The following is a 21746-nucleotide window of genomic DNA, read 5'->3' as shown; positions in this document are numbered from 1 at the left end:
GCCCCTGAGGTATCAAAACAGCCCCAATTCATGTTGCTCCCTCGACCATGCTTCACGGTGGGGATGAGGTGTTGATGTTGGTGAGCTGTTCCTTTTTTCTCCACACATGATGTTGTGTGGTACTCCCAAACAATTTAACTTTGGTTTCATCAGTCCATAAAATATTTCGCCAAAACGTCTGTGGAGTCTCCAAGTGCCTTTGCGAACATTAAATGTTTTTTTTTTAGACAGTATTGGCTTCCCCCGTGTAGTCCTCCAACGAACACCATTCTTTGCCATAGTTTTACATATAGTTGATGTGTACAGATATTGGACAGTGCCAGTGATTTCTCTAAGTCATTAGCAGACACTCTAGGGTTCTTTTTACCTCTCTGAGCATTCTGCGCTGGACTCTTGGCGTCATCTTTGGTGGATGGTCACTCCTTGGAAAAGAAGCAACAGTGCCAAACTCTCTCTATTTGTAGACAACATCCAGACTTTTAGAAAGGATTTTGTATCCTTTCCCAGCTTTATATAAATAAACAATCTTTGATCGCAGGTCTTCAGACAGCTCTTTTGACCGAGCCATGATGCACATCTTACAATGCTTCTCATCAAGACATTTCTTACCAGGTGTTTGTTTTATAGTGGGCAGGGCAGCTTTAAACCACTCATCAGTGATTGGGCACACACCTGACTTAAATTGTTTGGTAAAAATGGGTTTCAATTATTCTTTAGGCATCCTTAGGCAGAGGGTTCACTTACTTATTTTTCCCCCTTCTATCACTGTTTGCATGCTAACCTCATTAAAATATAAAAACCTATAAATGTTTGGGTGGTTTTAGTTATCTGTGTGATTTTGACAAAGATCAGATCATATTTAATGTTGATTTTATGCAGAAATGTGAGAAATTACAAAAGGTTCAGATACTTTTTCTTACCACTGTATGCTCACTAGAAAACCTAATGATATCCAGGGCGAAATTTTTTTTTATCAACTCAACAGACAATTGAAAGAATCACTGTCATCGGAGCCACAAATAAGTCCTGAGTCTTACCCATTGTGGGCAAGTCAAGTCGAGTCAAATCACGTAGTTATGTCGAGTCAAGTCGTCTCAAGTCAGAGGTTGTAAAGACGAGTCGTGTCAAATCAAAAAGGTTGTTGAGTCGAGTCAAGTCGAGTCACTGGTTAGTCAAGTTCACCATTGTTCCCCAGCCCATCCACATAGCACTCAGGTTTTTCTTTGAGGGAAACCTTACTGTCATTGTAAGTCAATGAAAAAAAACTATGCAGTATAGTCTGCAGGGAATAAACCAGCATTAATGTGTTCTAAGCGGATCACCTGCAGGTGGGAACCACTCACTATCCAAGGTTTTCGAGTCAGCTTGTCGAGTTTCGAGTCATTGTTTCACGAGTCAAGTCGAGTAGAGTCCTGAGTTATTGCCTCACAATTCGAGTGGAGTTTCAAACCCTCCTGGCTCAGGAGAGTCAAGTCCGAGTCTTTGTTTGTCTGTTTTTTTCTTTAAGTCTAGGTCGAGTTACGAGTCATCAAATTTGCGACTCGAGTCGGAGTCCCTTTGTTTTGGTCCAATTGTCTGCAACCCAAATGATGCTTCCAATATTTATTTGTCTGCTAGCAAAATGAGCTAACCAAAGCACTATAATTCTTTAGCTGCAAAATGGCTAGTAGAAATAGTTTACATTTTTCTTGCTAGGTAATATTTTTCCAATAACTATAACAAACACCATTCCAATAAGGTGCCTCAGGAAACAATACCAAATCATCCTGTGCTTCTTTTTTTGTAATTGTTTGAGCTGAGTGCCTCTGTGGAAAAGCCTTGCAGCTCATCTAATATATTAGAACCCAGCATGTACATCAATTCGGAACAGGAGTTTTGATTTTTTTTTTTGCTGCAGACGCAATCACTCAAAAGGAGATCAAGTCTGACTCACATGACTAAAGCTGAAAAAGATGAGGGAGGTTACATGTGCTTATTTGACCTTTAAGATAGCTCAGTGGCTCAGCCATCTCACACCCGCTACTCCAAATCAATAAGGCCTTGACACATTAGTTTTTACAATTGTGTTCTGCCTCTGACATTCTATCTTATTTTGATTAACACACAGTTTTTCTTAACGCTACGTTTCTATATATCTTATACACACACACGATGTTTGGCTGCAAATGGTATACAGTATGTTCTGCGTTGTGTTCAATTAAGCGTGTCAAGAAAAAGATCGTCTCCTTTCATTCTTCCCCACGTCGTTTGCCACAATACTTATATTTGTTGTGAAAGATTTACCAAAGCTTAAGCCAATAAAAGGCGCGGTCCAATGAACGCCTGTGCCCAATCGCATTTCTCTTCCTTTTCGCTCCCAATGTGCTAAAACGGTGTCATTGTAAACTGTTTGAGGCAACGCATGAACGACTCATTCCATGCATGCGTTAATTGCGTCAAATATTTTAATGCGATTAATTGAAAAAATTAATTACCGCCCGTTTGATAGCCCTAATTAAAAATCAACAACTGCAGGAGGACAGACGATTAATCATAGCCAAATGTTGTCGTGCTGCGCTAAGCAGTTGCATTTGATACACAGAATTGGGTTCTAAGTTGGGGGTCGTGTTTTGCATGCTGTTCCTGAACGCACCATGAGAGATTGTGGAAGAGTAGGGCGGAATACTTTCATTTTCAATGTTGTTGCTAGCAACTTGGTGACATTGGCGTCGCCTATGTCGGACAGTAGCGGTGTTGTGTTTCACAAGTTCTAAAATAAAGGACTAAAAACCTGATGACTTCCTTGTCATTGTTACAGTATTAAGGAAACAAATGCCTGCACCAGAGGCTCCATTTTTCGGGTCCCCCCACACCCCTTTTTTTCCGAGCAGAGATGGGTGAGGGGATAGTTCGTTTGGCACAGTGTGAATGTTGAACCTTTTCAACAAGTCATTTGTAAGTGTTGTTGCAAGGCAGCTCTCCAACTGGACACTGGTCCTCTTGGTCTAATGTGAAAGTGCCCTGAGGCCTGCTAGCACCATTGTGTGCGTGCCATCGCTGCATTAACGTGCACAGGTTAACAACTTGGGAACGGGACGGAATCCGTATCCATCCAAATGTGTTCACTATCCTAAAGTTGTCAATCGAAACTGGTACTTTGATTTTTTAAAATAGGTACCTTTCCCAACTTCCCTCAGCTTACAAACTCCTCAGCTTACATACTACCCTGAGAAAGCCTGGTCTAGTATGATCTCAGAAGCTAAGCGGGGTTGGGCCTTGTTAGTACTCGAATGGGAGCCCGCCTGGCAATTCCAGTTGCTTTAAGTATTTTGGGTTATTGTTAATGTGAATATTAAGAAAGAAAGTAGACAGGAGTACTGGGAAATACAGCGTAAGGTCAATATAGAAGTGGCAAAGACCAAACAAGGGGCTTACGATGACATGTATGCTAGGTTAGACAGTAAGGAGGGAGAGACTGATCTATAGAGGTTGGCAAGGCAAAGAGACAGAAATGGGAAAGACCTGCAGCAGGTTAAGGTAGTAAAGGATAGAGGTGTGTTTTGACAGGTGCCAGTTGAGGAGATGGAAAGAGTACTTTGAAGAGTTGATGAATGAGGAAAATGAGAGAGAACGAAGAGCAGAAAAGGTGACTGTTGTCGATCAGGAAGTACCAAAGATTAGTAAGGATGAAGTGAGAAGGGCATTGAAGAGGATGAAAAGTGGAAAGGCTCTAGGTCCAGATGATATACCTATAGAGGTATGGAGGTGTCTAGGAGATAGCAGTAGAATTTCTGACTGGGTTGTTCAACAGGATCTTAGATAGTGAGAGGATTGGAGAAGTTTATGACAGGGTGCCCAGGGAGGAAATGTGGGTTTGTGTGACGGCTCTGGCCGTTTAATTATCATTTTTTGAGAATTTCAGTCAGCTGAATGTCGCCTCTGCCAGCTGGCTGCTTCCCCTCCCACTGTGACGCAAGATGATCGGCGCCGGACGGACGGACAGACGACGTCGCCGCCGCTGATTGGCCATGACGAAAAGGCGCCAAGCTTCTTAAACCTGCCGCTGTCTACGCTCTGTGAGGTCACATTTGACAGCATTCTGCCGCGGTCCTCCTCGCCAGCTGTTGGGGTAGGGGTAAGTCGCCATTTCTGTTCAACCCGTTTTCTCCTGTTTTGTTTAGTGTAAGAAGCTAGGTTAGTGGCTGTCTTTTCTTAGTTCTTTTTCACGATCAGGGTTTAGTTAGCAGGTGGGGTTTAAGTGTAGATTCCTTTTGTTTCTTGTTTTGGCCTGGGCTTACCCTGAAGCCGCGCTTCATCCACATTTTGTATATGTTGTTCATTGCAAGTTTGACTGTGTAAATAAATTTGTGCCACTTGTGAATTTGTGTGGCTTGTTTTATGTTACGCCCTTCGCGAGCCGTCCTTGGAACGTAACTGTTTGTATGAGGAAATCTGGAGTGCCAGAGACGTATGTTCAAGTTGTGCAGGACATGTATGATGACTGTAATGCCCCTTTCCCACTGAAACTAGTGGGTCAACGTGCGTTTTTCCAAGCCAATGCAACTCACTAGCAATTGGCATTTGGCACCTTTCCCATTGACAAAAAAAACCCGTCTTTTTTTTTTTTTTTTTTCCACCCGTCTAACCCCCCACCCCTCCTCAGCCGTGCGTAAGGTTCGTGACGTCACCACGCTAAGTGCGACCGAATTCATTCAGTTCAAGGAAGTAAACAATGCAAAGCAACATAGAAGCCTCCTTTCCGTTTGTGTTCTCTGTTTTCATACTTTTTACTGCCCTCAAAATGGTCGAAATGCAGCAAAGGATCAACACTCTGCTTGTGCTGAGGCAACGTAGGCGACGTGAATTTTGGCTTGAATTTGAAAGGAGTCGTGTACGTCACAGAAGGAGGAGAAGAGCCTTTGTTTCATCTGTAATGTCTATTGCTAACGCTGCTACACCGACTGTTCGCCGTATGTGGATCCGGGCTAGAGCACATGGTTTTTGTTTTTTGTTATGACGCATCACGTACTAGCCTACGTCACCACGTAGATTAGGGTGTTGACTGTTGACCCGGGGTTTTGCTTTCACACTGCATGGCGATCAGAGCCGAGGTGATTTTAATGCGGGTCGCTTGGCGGGTAGATTGACACGGGTCGAGGAGGGTGGCTGCACCTTTCCCACTGCCACCAAAAGCCGATTGTTAGTGGGTTGACACAGGTTTTTTCGCCAGTGGGAAAGGGGTATTAGACAGTGGTGAGGTGTGCTGCTGGTGTGAGGAGGAGTTCAAAGTGGAGGTGGCACTACATCAGGGATCAGCTCTGAGACCCTTCTTGTTCTCTATGGTAATGGACAGGATGGTAGAAGAGGTTAGACAAGAATCTCCATGGACTATGATGTTTGCAGATGACATTATGACCTGTAGTGACAGCAGGGAACAGGTGGAGGAGAAACTAGAGGTGTGTAAGTTTGCCCTGGAAAGGAGCGGAATGAGGGTTAGCCGTAGCAAGATGGGGTATCTGTGTGTAAATGAGAGGGACCCAAGTGGAAGAGCTACGGGGAGAAGAGACCAAGAAGGTGGAGGAGTTTAAGTATTTATGCTCAACAGTCCAGAGCAATGGTGAGTGTGGAAAAAAGTGTGCAGGCAGGCTGGAAAGAAAAACAGACATGTTTTTGGGATGAATTCAATACAATGTGTTTTTTTTAATTCACTGTTTGAATTTACTTTGAGTTGATTTTGCTCCTCTCGTATTTATTGAAAACGGCCTGTCTTTAAACATGATTAACTCATTAGCAACCAGTGACAGCAATAGACGTCCAATCCGTTTGAAATGGTAGACCTGGCAGTGAATCAACGTGGATCGGACGTCTGCTAGTGTACTCGTGAAAAACGGAGTTAAATTCATATTAGAATGTGAAGAGCCCCATGATTGATTATCTATCATCGTCAATGGCACTGAAAGAGTTAATAACCCTCACTTGTAATTATTTAGAAATTTTATCGATGGTAACCCAAGTTCTTAGAATTTGCATTTTACGTAGTAGTAGAGGTTATTTTAGCAATAAAAGGATAGCGACATGCAATAAATGGAATGACTTTACTGGATGGTCTGCAGAGGATGCACAAACATTGGCTGTTAGTGCAAGGCCTCGCAATAGGTCTGTTTTTGGACTTGTAATCAGGTTTATATTGAGTTGAGTTTGCTTCGACGTTAAGGCTGATTTATGCTTCTGCGTTATGGTCACGGCGGATCCACGCCGTTAACGGATTCCCGATTTACGACCCTAGGCCGTAGCTTGACATGCGGCCCCAAAAAAATCCTGACAACGCGTCACATCGTGACGTGAACGTCAAAGGACTATGATTGGTTGGCTCAGAACGTTTTTTTTTCGGTCCAGCACAACAACACTGCCGTTTTCAAACATTTGAATTTGAAGTAATGTTTGTATATGACTAAAATTTAAAAAGTGAAACAATACATTGTAAATAAGTAAATAAATAAGAATACTGGTTGTGCAGACTTGCTTAAAATGCTCCAAAATGTGAGTGTACTCACAATTGCTACATCAAATGAAGGAGTGTAGCAGTTTTAAAGGTTGAAGTTATGTTAGCTTGTTTCTTTTTATTAAGACGTACTGTTAGATTTTAGAGTGTAGCAGTAGGCTATATTTATTCCAATAATTTGAATGGTATTCAGTAACTGAAGCAAGATGGTGGTTTTTGTAATGGTGGTAGTGATTTTTGGAGATGTGAAGATTATACCTAACAGCTATGTTGTTCTGTGAAAGTCAATTTCCAAGACACATTATCTTGGCTACAGTTTTCACTCTGCACATGTTGGATCACGTATTTTATTTTTTTTATCCAATCAGATTCAAGCCTGTGTGTGTTGCTATACACTCTAATCTGCCCTTGGCCTTCAGAATCAGTAGCATTGACCAATGCAACTGAAACGGCATTAGTAATGGAACTGCTTCTAGAGCAAATCAGTTTTTAAAATCAACCTCGAAGGATAAGATGAAGTTAGCATTTTTCCTTCCTCCAATTAGTTGGTCAGATTAAAGGCTTGACTCACAAAACACATCTTTTGAATGTTTTTTTCCCCCACTACATTGCATACAAATGCATTTTGAAATGCTCCAACCTGGCACAGTTGCTTACATTTGTATTGTGTTTTTTGTTAATTAAATTCTGATGTGTATAGTGGTAACAAGAAGTACAAAATTAGCAAGCTGATACTATCTTCTGTGCCTCAACTGACTTCTTTCCTGCGACCTCCCTGTAGCCATGTTTCACTCTCCGTTCTTCCCTGTAAACATTTTTTTTTTTTTTTTTTGGACATGTCCCAGAAGTTGCGGTATGAATGGCTTTCAAGTCCAATAGGAGTCTTTTTTTCAGGTTCAGGTAGCATTTCATTCAGCTTGGCTTGAATGAATTGATAAGCTGGTTGTTTAGTAATTGTGTGAATTCCCACGCAAAACAATAAGGTAACAGCTGTTGTGTGTGTGGGTGTGTTTATGCAGATGGTGTTGGTACATGTCTGTGTGCACACAGTACCTCATGTTTGCCCTTCATTCGGCAGACTCGAATGTCGTTTTTGTTTGAATCCCATGTCCTTTTCTATCGAAAAGAAAAGGAGAGATTGTTATGGAAACATAATTTTTAATGATAATGATTTGATGTGTGCAGTAAGATGACTAATACCTTGCTGTAGAACATCTCATCACCTGCCATGTTGTCCAGTTCCACTCGGTATAAATCATCTCTATAATCACACAGAAACACAATTTATTTATTTATTTTTTGCATCATGCTTTGCTAATTTTTTTGCCCTTCATAATTTCGGGAATTTATGATCAATAACAGAAAAAAACAATGTACAACTTTTAAATGTTTATGTGTTGTATTAATGACAGTTAACTAAAGGCCCACGAAGCAATTAAAAGAAATACTCCCAATACATCTCCTAATATGAACATCTGGGGAAAACTCCTCAGATTCAGTAATTAGTACATTTAACAGCCCAGGGGGTAAAAATATGTAAATTGGTATTTGCAAATATTTGTATGCGTAAAAAATAGGCTTGTTTGTCTCAAGGTAAACATTAATGGATCAAGTTTAGAGCCATATAGCCTATCGTCATGACAATATATTTTCGATCTCGTGCATTATGCAATATATGAAATGCCCCTGCACACATTTAATATAACTAAATTTAAAACAAACAAACAAACAAACAAACAAACAAACAAACAAACAAACAAACAAACAAACAAACAAACAAACCCTAAGTTAAAATATACAGTGGTACTTCTACATACGGAGTTAAGTCGCTCCAGGACCTTGTTTGTCAGTCCAAATGGTCGTATGACGAGCAGGATTTTCCCATAAGAATACATTATAATTACATTAATTCATTCCACACCCCAAAAACCTACACTAAATCCTTAATAAATACTGCTTTTACTATTACAAATGGCAATTATACATGCCAAAAACAAATAAATTATAAATAAAAATCGGAATAATATTATAATAAGAATAATTCCTGTAATAATGTAACGAATCAGGTTCTAATGTGGCGGACGTTTTTTGCGTCCTGTACCTGAATGCACCGCATATCTGACGTGACAGTGAGATAGAGAGTGCGGTAGAGATTTTACTCTCTCTTTTAATGTTTTGTTGCTGGGGTCAACTGTGGCGGACACTAGGCATGTTGTGTTGCACAAGTTAATGGAATAAATGATTACAAACCTGACGACGCTGGCGATTTTTTGGGCGATGTTACCACAATAATAATTGTCACCTTAACTTATAAAGACTGGCAAACGAGGTCAGAGGAGGACCGTCGAAATCGACATTCTACGGCCGTATTGTTGAGCCAGTTCACAGATGCACACACCGCACTCAAATTTTTCTATCATTTTCATCTTCATTTCAATGGACAATCCGCCGTGCGTCCGTCTTTCGGCTAAACAAAGAAACTGTGGCGCTGTCATAAATCGGCCTATTTCGAGCATGTCGTCGAATGTGGAAACAAAAAGCGAGTCAAATTTTATGTCTGATGTAAAAAAGATCGTGTGTCGAAGCGATCTTATGTCGAGGTACCACTATACAGACATAGGATAAACACAGTTGTGTGCATTTAAAAAGACAATATTAAGCTGACTTAACTAAAAATGAACTTTTTTCCCGGTTTTCAGTAGCAGTACTATAATTACTACTATGATTGTTAAAATGTCAAGAATTTTTTTATGTTAAACTGTACATTGTGTTTTGTGTGGCTAAAAATAGCTACATTTTTTATTGAGGAAGTTATGTTTTAATTATTGTTTTTGTATCCATAACAACCAAAAACATTTACATTTGCCATTTTATTTTATTGATAAGTTCAATTGTATTGAATCAGACTATGAGCGGAGTAAAGCACTAACACACAGCTAGATATACACCACTATATACTATAACCACCACAACAGGAACACATTGTAAATAATAGTCTTTGACAAAGATAACTTATAATCTAAATTGGGTTGTCTGTTGTATACTGTACCTTTATACCTGTATGTATTTATACACATATCACTTAAAGTGCCTACGACAGCAAAAAGCATGTTTATTTCATATTTCACACATTATTTTATGCTCCTGAATGAAATGGGCCGCTTGGATGTGTGTGGAAGCGATCGTTAAATTTATTCAATTTTTAAAATCCCGCGCCATAAAAATGAGTGACTTTTGGAAGAATGCGAATGTGACGTCACCCGGATCAGCATCTCACAACACAGCCATTGCTTTGTAGCATGAGCTGCGGATTCAGCTGATTTTGCGGCTTAATTTGTTTATTTTTCGCATCATGCCAGTCCAATGTGATGCAGGGTTTTTGTTGCTGGACCAGGGAGAGTGTTGTGTGACTTTTTGGATTTCCAAAAGATTCTGGTTCACCGCGATGGGAAAACAACTCCGACAATCAAGAGACAATTGGTTGGATGACTAAGTGAGTAAGCTTCGTGTTTTTTATTATGTCAAATATTGGGATCATGGCAAACGTTTTAATAAGGAGGTGGCTTGCATTTTGTGGGTGATAATACTGTTTTTGTTTACATTTTCAGCATTTCCCCTTCTCTCCCCGGCAATGAAAACTGCCTGCCCGCTGCCGTGGGCTGGCCGATCGGCCGAAACAATATACCCTGCCGCTGTGTGTGACATGAGTTGGGGTACTTTTGTGTGATTTGTTATTTTCGGCGTTTCCCCTTCTCTCCCCGTTTACGAGAGCTGCCTGCCCGTGGCAGAAAAGAACGTGGAAACGCCACTCGGTTCAGGCATAGACATAATCATTATTGACGGGACAGCTCGGCCATGCACTGCGAAACTCCTTCAAGCAGGGGGCCGCCCACATCAAGAGGAGCTATTCACAAACACCCACGCAGCGAATTAACGGTGGATTTCGGTTCAAAAAGTATGAAAGGTGTACCTGATACAAACAGGAAGGATTGTCTCAGGAGCCATTTGTTCGAGGATTCAAGGTAATTATTATATTTTTCGTACCATGCATGCATTTTGAAACGTTGTGAAAAAAATGGAGAAATTAGAAGCTAAATGCCACATGCATGTTTTTTTTTTTTGTTTTTTTTTTTTTGCTTTTAACCAAGAATCGAGACTGTTTTATGTTCATATCTATAAAGAATTCAGGGATTTAAGCATTTATTCACAAGAATATCACTGTAAAAAATTATTTGTTGTGGTAAGGCGGCGTCACAGTGAACTTAAAGACGAGCCGTACATTGGCATAAAATACCGTTCTGGAGGTGCAAGATGTCGACAGTTTTGACCATTATGCAGCAATTTTGCCCTGTGGTACTGAATCAATGGACTTTTAATATTTCATATTCCATTTAGCACAAAACTGTTATTTGTCATGACCATGCCATTTATTTAGCAATTGGGGAAAACACTTAGATAAAAAGAAATCGTATAATCGTATAAAAATATTGGAGTGGAGAGATTGAAACAATGACACTTTGCTGCTCTCTGTCTCAATTTTCCTCATTCTTAATCGTCCCCCTCAATCAGCTGAAATCGTGACCCTGCCGACGTCATCCTCCAGCTGAGGACGCTAGAGCGCTATAATGACAGGCTGGGCTTAACGGCAGAATAAAAGACTAATTTCTCGTCATCTGCGCTTTGCCAAATTGTTGTATACAGTCGAAACGTCTCAAAATATGATTCTGATTCACATAATAATGCTATTTAAGATTTTTTTATGCTGTCAGAGGCACTTTAATTATGTGCATTGTATATCCCAAATGAAGCGTCAAACATCACAAACTGAAGCAAAAACCCCCAAAATATCATACATTGCCAACAGATGGAACCATCAAATGGAAGATATGAATGTGAGATTATCAGTCACACACAGTTGGAGGCGGTTGCTGTTGGTTACCTGGCTCCTATGTAGAGTGTGCGGTTGACTTGGAGAACCGTCTGGATGTGCAGCTCCTGTCTTTGTGCTGAACGGTGAGCTCTACCCAGGAAGACTGGGTACCTCCTTACCACTGACATAAGCAGAAAGTCAGTTGATTGGAATTTTCCTCCCCCCAAATCATTTTGTCATACAGTGGGGCAAATAAGCATTTAGTCAACCACTAATTGTGTAAGTTCTCCCACTTGAAAATATTAGAGGGGCCTGTAATTGTCAAAATGGGTAAACCTCAACCATGAGAGACAGAATGTGGAAAAAAAACAGAAAATCACATTGTTTGATTTTTAAAGAATTTATTTACAAATCATGGTGGAAAATAAGTATTTGGTAAATACCAAAAGTTCATCTCAATACTTTGTTATGTACCCTTTGTTGGCAATAACGGAGGCCAAATGTTTTCTGTAACTCTTCAAAAGCTGTTTACACACTGTTGCTGGTATTTTGTCCCATTCCTCTATGCAGATCTCCTCTAGAGGAGTGATGTTTTGGGGCTGTCGTTGGGCAACACGGACTTTCAACTCCACTCCAGGACCTTGAAATGCTTCTTACGAAGCCACTCCTTTGTTGCCCTGGCTGTGTGTTTGGGATCATTGTCATGCTGAAAGACCCAGGCACATCTCATCTTCAATGACCTTGCTGATGGAAAGAGGTTTTCACTAAAAATATCTCGATACATGGCCCCATTCATTCTTTCCGTTACACAGATCACAGGTCGTCCTGGTCCCTTTGCAGAAAAACAGCCCCAAAGCATGATGTTTCCACCCCCATGCTCCACTGTGGGTATGGTGTTCTTCGGATGCCATTCAGTATTCTCTACCAAAAAGTTCTATTTTGGTTTCATCTGACCATAACACATTCTCCCAGTCCTCTTCTGGATCATCCAAATGCTCTCTAGCGAACCACAGACGGGCCTGGATGTGTACTTTCTTCAGCAGGGGGACATGTCTGGCAGTGCAGGATTTGAGTCCCTGGCGGTGCATTGTGTTACTGATAATAGCCTTTGTTGCTGTGGTCCAAGCTCTCTGTAGGTCATTCACTAGGTCCCCCTGTGTGGTTCTGGGATTTTTGCTCACTGTTCTTGTTATCATTTTGACACCACAGGGTGAGATCTTGCATGGAGCCCCAGATCAAGGGAGATTATCAGTGGTCTTGTATGTCTTCCATTTTTTAATAATTGCTCCCACAGTTTATTTCTTTACACCAAGTGTTTTTACCTATTGCAGATTCAGTCTTCCCAGCCTGGTGCAGCAGGTCTACAATTTTGTCTGTGGTGTCTTTCGACAGCTCTTTGGTCTTGGCTATAATGGAGTTTGGAGTGTGACTGACTGAGGTTGTGGACAGGTGTCTTTTATACCGATAATGAGTTAAAACAGGTGCCATTAATACAGGTAATGAGTGGAGCCTTGTTAGACCTCGTTGGACCTCGTTAGAAGAAGTTAGACCTCTTTGACAGCCAGAAATCTTGCTTGTTTGTAGGTGACCAAATACTTATTTTCCACTCTAATTTGGAAACAAATTCTTTAAAAATCAAACAATCTGATTTTTGGGTTTTTTTCCACATTCTGTCTCTCATGGTTGAGGTTTAACCATGTTGACAATTACAGGCCTCTCTAATCTTTTCAAGTAGGAGAACAATTGGTGGTTGACCATATACTTATTTTCCCCACTGTATTTGTTCAAACCATCAGTATAACCTGACTAAAATGATTTGTGACCCTCTTTGATTTACAAAAAAACACCCTGCCTGAGGACCAATCAGAAACTGAAGACTCGAGGCTGTATTCAAATCCTGAGAGGAGTTTTAACACTGCAAATGGCCCTTTTAATGTTGAGAACAGTAGTTTCTCCCCTTACTGAATATTTACTGAAAATAACTGCTGTAACCTCAAAACAGCCTCCCTAATGCTCAATTTAATACAACCCTAATAGATGTCATGATGCTTTTGTGGTAAAAAGCAAAGGCTATTGTGTCGTAAAGACCATAAATACAGTTAAATTCTCTTAGTGTTTTTGTTCAGAGTGCCGCTCTAATGAGAGCAGCAATTTGAGATCGTTAGTGTAGTCACAGAGTATTTGTACTTTCTTTCTTTTAATGAGAGACTACAAATGTGTTGGAGAAGGCGGAATGAGACTGATCCAAAGTTTCAAAGAGGATGACAGCTGCCTCCACGGGGAGCCCTCACTGGTAGGAAACTGATTGGGAAAATGTCTGATTGTCCTTGGCTACAGGTCAGCAGGAAAGGACGAAGTGATCCATCTCCATAGGTCTCTTCCCTTTTTCCTAGCTAACGTGATCCCTCCCTCATGTCAACCCATCCTATTCGAAATGTCCATCACTTCCTACATCTCCACGTCTGTTCAAATCTAAACTAATTTAATTTACTTTCCCTCCCTTCTCTCATACTTTTGCAGCATGAAGGCCAGCTTTATACATCTAAATAGAGGCGATGCCCAAGTGTGGTTTTGATCCAGTCCCACTCCAAGGCTGGGACTTGTGACCCCTAATTTCCACATTTATCATGGAGTCATACATCAATGCGACACACACCACACACACAAGGACACATACCCTCCAGAGGGACGTAGCTGAGTGGACTGGGCTCCTCTGGGAATGAGCCATCAGCCAGATGAAGCAGCAGGAGAAAAAATGTGAGTAGAGGACCCATGGTTGCCATGGCAGCAAAATACATGCACTGTTAACAAAGTCAGAAAGAGGAGAGACTCAAAAGTGTATTCTGCTTTTGTACATATATACCAACAAAAATCTACTGTACTTTGACTGGTAACCATGGGCGTCGCCAGACATTTTCATTGGGGTACGTGCCCCAGTCTAAATTTCGGCAGTTAAAAAAAAAAAAAAAAAAAAACTTTGGAGTTTTAAGTCTTCATAACATGATCTACTAAATGTGCCTATTTAATATGGTCATATTAATCTATTCACTCCATATACACAATCTGCTCATGGCTCCTTAATATGGTAATTTATGCATGGAACTTTGGCTATGATAGGCGTACGAGTTGATACTTCCGCGAAGCACTTTTGGGAGATGTGCTGCGTTCATGTGTATCAGGAGATCTGAGTTTCCAAGTCTGATCTCTTGTAAAGTCATAATGTGGGATAAAAACATGGTTGCTACAAAGAAGGGTAGCCTATTTTAATGCTGTAGGCATGTGACTATAGTCTGACGGTATGATAACCTTAAACCAAAATATTACGGTATCATGGTACAGCAATTACAGGTCTAAAATGTGTTTATTTGAGATATCGGGGTTTAAAAAAAAAAAGAAATCAATTGAACAGGATTTATATTTTTCAAAACAAATTACCAATTCGAACCATAAGTATAATCATATGTTAAAATCAATTTTTTAAAAACCATTCTAATTAAAATAAAATTAATGCAGCCCTTTAGGTGAGCCTAAAGCCACAGCCCCAGCTCAACATTATGATCACCAGAACAAAATTAATTGAATTATTTTCCATAAAAAGCACGTGTGTATGACTCGTATCATGTTTACATTATATATCCACTCTCTTTCTCAATACAGTTACCAGAGAAAAAAAAAAACACCTTTTACCACCGCTGGACACACTAAACACGCTGGAGTTAACTCTGATAGCTGGTGGGAAACGTTCATAACAGTGTTTACCAACCTTTAATTTTGTATAAATACTAAATCATATTGGAGGCATTGCCTCCTCGGCAGCCACCCTCCGCAAACATGTTTTACATGTCGGTTGGCCTTCTTACTCTAAGCCACTCAGGTAGTTTTTCTCTAGCTGAAGTATTTCCATACCAGCAATTTCGTTTTCTTTCAATGGGGGAAAAAATGTTGAAGAGTTTCACTTTCTCCAGCTATCGTGTAGCATAGCTGACTCACTGACACTAAGCAACAACCGGTGGGGGAGGGTTGAGCGTTGCAGCTGCAAGTGAGGGATTTCTCCAAGCATTTTTGGGACATATAAAATAGCTAATACCTTAGGGACGGTATGACGGAAATTTTTTGCGGATTTGAAACCTTGACGTTTTCATATTACGGTATAGACTGTTTAGCACTTTTTATAGACACAATGTAATAGAGAATCATTTTTTTAAATTACTCCAACAACACGTGAATGCAGCATCAATATTACGGTGTGTGTGCCAAACTGACACTCATACAGTTGAGGCTGCAAATGACATTTTCCCACCTGCTTTTCAGGTTAGTGCGAGATAAACTGCCCATCCTTGTTGCTAGTTTTTACCTCTGTGTTAATTTTTGGTCGCCTATTCGCATGAATTTTAAACTTGAATGGTTCAACTTTACGGATCAGGAAGTCAACTGTGGTAAACTATTCTCATCGGAAATCAAAGTAGCAGATTAGCTGCCGTCTTTTAGCGAACTGGCTATGAATACAAAGACAATTAAATGTGATTCGAGTGAAAGGCTCTCACTCAACAGCTTTGTCAAATATTGTGTTAATATGATTTTTTGGTATTTGAACTGCATCAATTCTGATGGTTATTTGTGTATATGATCAAAATGAGTAGAATCAATCTTTATGAATTAATTGCCTATCTTTGGAATTTAACCTCTAACAATTTTGTGTGCGCTCATCAAAATTTCCAGTTGTTAGACAAGCATTTTATTTTTACTGCAGTCCCTTAATCTTTAACAAGATGAATTATTTTTCATTTCTATTTGACTCAAACAACATTACTCTTGCAAATGGATATTAGAAAGTTATTTGCTAGCAGCAATGATAAATCAGCAAGGAGGAATGAGAGAGGTAAGCTAGGTAACCCACCTAGGGAACATCAACCACTTTTAGGTAACAACCTATCAGTTGAGAAACACTGATTAATTACATAACAATTACAGTGATATATCCCCACTTGTTTCCAGACAAAGTAGAGCAGCAGAGTGTAGGAAGAGGTAAAGGAAAGATGGAAGTTGATGAGCATGAGCAGAGGTGAACTGAATACCAACAAGGAATGTCCCAATTTTCATTTTGAATACTGATGACTGAAAAACAAAAAAAAAATTCACGTTTTTACAGAAACTATGTATTTTGGCTTGATTATGTGTAATTTTCTGACTTTTTATAATAGGTAAGTGCTTGAAAAAAATGTTGCTCCCTGGCCAGTGCCCCGCTGTGCCGCAGTATTCTATTAGGTCTAGTGACGCCCCTGCTGGCAACCTTGTATAGGTTTGTGTGCAAGCCATTAATACAATACAAAGACATTAGGGGTGTGACAATATATCGAAATGGTGATATATCGTGATATTTTGTATCCCAAAAGGTTATCGATATGCTCCTGCAAGAATCGAGATATCATTTTAAAAAGGTGTCAATGTCTTAAAAAAAATAATAAATGGTAAATGGTAAATGGTGTTACACTTATATAAAAAGGAACAAACAAGTTGTTACCAAAATCTTCCACCACAATAGTGTCTCAGTTAACTCTAAGGCTGCCTTGACGGTGCTCAACATCCAATCCATTTAGACTGGGAATGTTTGGTCATTCGCAACCAGAGCATTCACAGTCATTCTGTCAGATTTTCAGGGCATTTATAGGTCACTTGCTGTTCATTTTAGGGCATTTCCAGATCCTTTCCTGTTGATTTTGAGTCACTGCCTATTCATTTGGGTGATTCCCAGGTCACTTCCTGTTCTGTAACACAAAATGAACAGGAATTGACCCATAAAATACCCCAAAATCAACAGGAAGTAACTGAAAATCAACAGGTAAATGACCTTAAATGGCCCAAAATTACCTCATTGCATGGCATTGGCTGCTACTGACGGCCATAGACGTTCAATCCGTTTGAAGTGGGAGGGATGGCAGCGAATGAACGAATGGATTGGACGTCTACTAGTGATAAACTCATTCCAATTCACAGCAGAAGCTTCTTTTTCTGTTTATTACCGTAATTTAATATAAGGTCCCGTGTATAATGCGCTCCCCAAATTTACTTGTAAAATCTAGGGGAAATTATTGTACCTGTTTATAACGCCAACTAATTTTAGCACCAATAGATAGAAGAATACAAGAAAACAGAGCTCGTGTACAGATACAGAAATGTCATTTTACTGACTGGTGAAACACAGCACAAGCATAGCTCATTGGTAGTTCAAAACATTACCATAAACTGACAATATTTACGGTAGTAATATGATTTGACAACTTCTCCAACTTACCAGAATCTAGGAGAAAACAAAACAGATGTGACTTTTCTTTTAAAGGCTGCTGTATAACTTGCTCGTTTCATCATGATGAATAAATGTTTCTTCCATGGATTGATACGGTCAAATGAAAGTGAGAACGTAAGCCGGAAATCAGTGAGCGCTCATCGCTGTCGACACGACAGTAACAATAGGAACTATTGTTATTTGGGTTTGAGTTTCCCGAGGGACAGATATAGTTGACGGACACAGGAAGTCTGTGTGCTTAAGTTTGTTATGGTCCGAGTTGCGGAGCTGCAATAAACGTTGACTCAAATGAGTTCAAGAAACTAAATTCTGTGCTTTATGAAAAGTGAAAAAAAGCAGAATTTAACACGGACGAAATCATTCGGCCGATCAGAGTGAAGTATTACCGGGAAAAAAAATGGTGACGTCACGTACCGTAATGGTCGGCAACGGATTGTCGCATACGTTTCTTCAACACAGCGTGGCCGTGTCAATTAAAAAAACATCGGTTTATATATATATATATATATTTATTTCTGTCTCCATCCATGTACCTGTTTATAATGCGCACCATGATTTTACAAGTTGATTTTGGGGAAAAAAAGTGCGCGTTATATTTGGGAAATTATGGTAGTTGTTTTTAGAATATCCTAGAATGATGTCCTGACCAATGTATCGATTATCATTGAATCGCCACATCGTCAGATCATCGTTATCCTGATCTTTGTATCGCAAACCGTATCTTATCGTGAGGTACCAAAAGGGTTCCCACTCCTAAGAGACATTCACTACTGTACTAAGGCAGCTTTTGAAGTACTTTTATCTGTTTTTGAGAAAATTCACATTCTTTCTACTAACTGCAACAACACAAAATTTGTTTTTGCGGGGTTATTTTAGTCACCAATGTGGGGTTACACAGTCTCTTGATCCCTCATCCATGTTTACCCTTTAAAAAACAGACTTATCGGCAGTTGGTTTCTTCTCATCGAATAGAAACATCAATGACTTTTGTACGTAACTTAAGTTGAATAAATACTTTTACCAGTCTTTTTTTACACAAGTATCTGTATTTCTGCCTAAGTCAATCAGTGCCATTGACGATTTGTCACTGTTCAATTATTTGCTGCCAGCCCTCCAAGTTCAAATAGATCTATCGCCGTCAATGGCAATCAATGAGTTAAATAAATAGTGTGAGCAGTGCTGACAGGGTCAGAAGTGCAGCGGTGTGACTGCTGCCACCAAGCTCCCAGCACCAGGAAGCTAAAGTGCTTCTATTGTTGCTTTCGGGTGTAATACAGCTCTATTGTCCAAAATGTCAGTCCATTGTCAAGAGTGTTGAAACTGAAGAGGATTCTCACAGCCATAAAACACTCCAATGGGACAAAAACAGTCACGGAATACAAAGCCACTTTGGGTGGTGATGTTCGTATCGCTGATGGTCCTTCTGCATGGACATATGGAGGTTTTATTTTGGGTAATGGGCTACAAAAGTGGATGACTTCTTCTTTTGAGTTGAAATTGAGGAAACAAGGAGAAGATGTGTGTGTGTATGATGGGAATGTTCTTTCTTGGAGCTAAAGGGCAAAAGTGCAGCGCGGGCACACATGGTCACGGGTATGCTGGCAGCAATTGAGGAAGAACATTTGGCCTTTATGGACTTTGTTTTGTGCTTCCCAAACTTTATAGAGCCAATGCTGATATATTACATGGGGAAAATGTCATAAATGTACAGTATATAGGCCTATTGTACAGTCATGCTTGAGATATGAGTTTTAATATTCTCATAACCACACTCTGAACATTTATTGCAATTGCACAAATCAGGTTTTTAAACAAGTAAAATGAAAATAAAATAAAATAATGAAAATATCCATCCATCCATCCATCCATCCATCCATCCATCCATCCATCCATCCATCCATCCAGCCATCCATCCATCCATCCATCATCTGCCACTTAATCAACATCACTTTTTTTTTTGCAGTGGTGGACGAAGTACTCACTCACACAGGAACCTTGTCACACAAAAAAACTACAAATGTGCTGACTGCTTTACAGTATACGCCACTTCCCGCTTTCCCCATTCATTATGAAGAGGGAAGTCAATGCGAACGCTTTCACGCGAATGCTGCAAATATGGCAGAGCAACAAGAGACAAAACGAGGAAAAAAAGAAAGGCTACCAGAATATACAGAATAAACATTGGACTGGCTTTCACTCGCTGGCGTGACGCCTTCCCCCTCAACCAAACTTGTCAGCGCTAACGAGTTTGGGTGGGGTTGGGGTGGTTAGCCACACTAAGCCACATGGTTGCTAACCGTCATATGCTATTGTTTAGCCACAACTGGATTCATGACCTTATTACTATTCATCCTTCACACAGCCGCTGGAAACAGAAATCCATCCGCAGGCGACCGGGAGATTGATTTTTGATTCGGTCATGATTTTACAACACATTTCAGGGGTGCACTCGTCCTCATGGGAAACGCATTCTTCCGTAAAGCAAAACACTACCATTTTTGTCCACCGGCGTCGCTAAAATCGACCAAACTGAAAAGTTGCAAAGTGTTGCTTTAAAAGTACAAGTATCAAAGAAAAACCTAACTAAAGTAAAATTACAAGCGTTCTTGCTTTAAAATTTACTTTGCAAGTAAAAAGTAAAAGTATTTTCTCCCAATGCAAAAAAGTGATAAATATCTATACACATACAGCGATCTGAGCCAATATTCAAATGATATTTAAAACTGTGCAAAATGGAAAAAACAAACTATAAAATTGACCACACGGTAAACAGAAGCTTAACAAGCTCGAACAACTAAAACATTTAGAAAAATGTCAGATTGCAAGCAACTATCAGGTGCATACAGGCTGGTTTATGCTTCTGCGGCGGACCTACGCCGTCAAGGCAGACCCGATTTGAGATCCTCCGCCGTAGCCTGACGTGCACTTCCACAAAATCCTGACTACGCGTCACGTCAACGCATGGTGCAAACGCAAATGGACTGTGATTGGTCCGCTCAGACTCTTGTTTCCTGTTCAGCGCGAAATCACCGCTATTTACAAACATTCTAGCGCTACACTCAAAAATGGAACAAGCCAACAGGTGGATAATCGAAGAGGTCCACAAGTACGTCCACCTGTACAATATTTCGTCAAGACATTATAAACATTGCCAAATGACAAGCAATTTGTGGAAGGAGATTGCTGGAAGGTCAGTGAATGCATAAAAAAATGGAAGAACCTCCGAGACAAGTATGTGTGTGTTTGGAAGGGAATGTCCACACAAAGCGGTGACCCAGCCGGCCAAAAATTGACAGCTTTTTATCATTTTATGTCGTATTCTTGGTTGGTGCACTTTATCATTAATTGTTTACATATTTTTGCGGTGAGTCTGCGACTTATTTACATTTTACATTTCAAGTATACTTTATGAAGAATAAAGCACATGTTTGGTCTCAAAAGAGTTGTTTTGATGTTCAACAACAGACAGTTTACACACTTAATACATCACCACTTTTATGATAACGTGTTTACCATCAAGGCTTCCAACGCAGTTTGGGAAGTTCCATAGCCGCCAGAAATCTGCTTGGGCTTCCCACTGGCTGGTTGTAAGACACGGCAAAGAAATCGGACAAAACGCTGCACAACGCAGTTTGCCAGCTTCCACCCGATGCTTGAATTTGCAATGTGACTGCCAGGCTCTGTGCGGCATCAACAGCCGGATAGACCACCTCCAAAACTGTCTTCTGCGTCGCCTGCGCGTCAACATTTTTATGATCAACATTTGTTGTTCAATGTTGATAAGCTGAAGATCCACATTGAATTGTTCCATCTCCGTTGCCATTGTTGTCTAACCTGGAAAAAACTCAAGGAATTTGGAAAGAGTCCCCCAAAACTGCACCAACACAATGCAACACCCCTCTAGTGGATTGGCAGTGAATTACAGAATAACACGTTCCCTTGACGCAGAACTTTGAATGCTCGTTGACGACGTAGGGTCTATGCCATTGCTACTCCGTCACCGCAATGCAGAAGCATAATTTAGGCTTACCGCCACCTACTGTACAAGAGTGTGCAGCACCCATCTGAAGGCGCTCTCCTCTCACTGTTGG

General features: G+C 40.3%; 1 protein-coding gene across 1 annotated transcript in view; it reads right to left on the bottom strand.

The window, feature by feature from the left end:
* Positions 1-21746, bottom strand: part of LOC130929689 (semaphorin-6B) — a 101962-nt gene that overhangs the window by 36922 nt on the left and 43294 nt on the right. The window contains exons 3-6 of the mRNA XM_057857075.1: positions 14029-14152; positions 11421-11532; positions 7682-7742; positions 7535-7597 (exon numbers count right to left, since the gene is read on the bottom strand). Of these exons, the coding sequence (XP_057713058.1) occupies positions 7535-7597; positions 7682-7742; positions 11421-11532; positions 14029-14149 (357 nt within the window). The 5' untranslated portion in view covers positions 14150-14152. The remainder of the gene's footprint in view (positions 1-7534; positions 7598-7681; positions 7743-11420; positions 11533-14028; positions 14153-21746) is intronic.

The sequence above is a fragment of the Corythoichthys intestinalis genome, chromosome 14 (genome assembly GCF_030265065.1).
Source record: "Corythoichthys intestinalis isolate RoL2023-P3 chromosome 14, ASM3026506v1, whole genome shotgun sequence".
NCBI lineage: Eukaryota > Metazoa > Chordata > Actinopteri > Syngnathiformes > Syngnathidae > Corythoichthys > Corythoichthys intestinalis.
The sequence above is the reverse complement of the archived record's forward strand: the minus strand, read 5'-3'. Positions and strand labels throughout refer to the sequence as shown.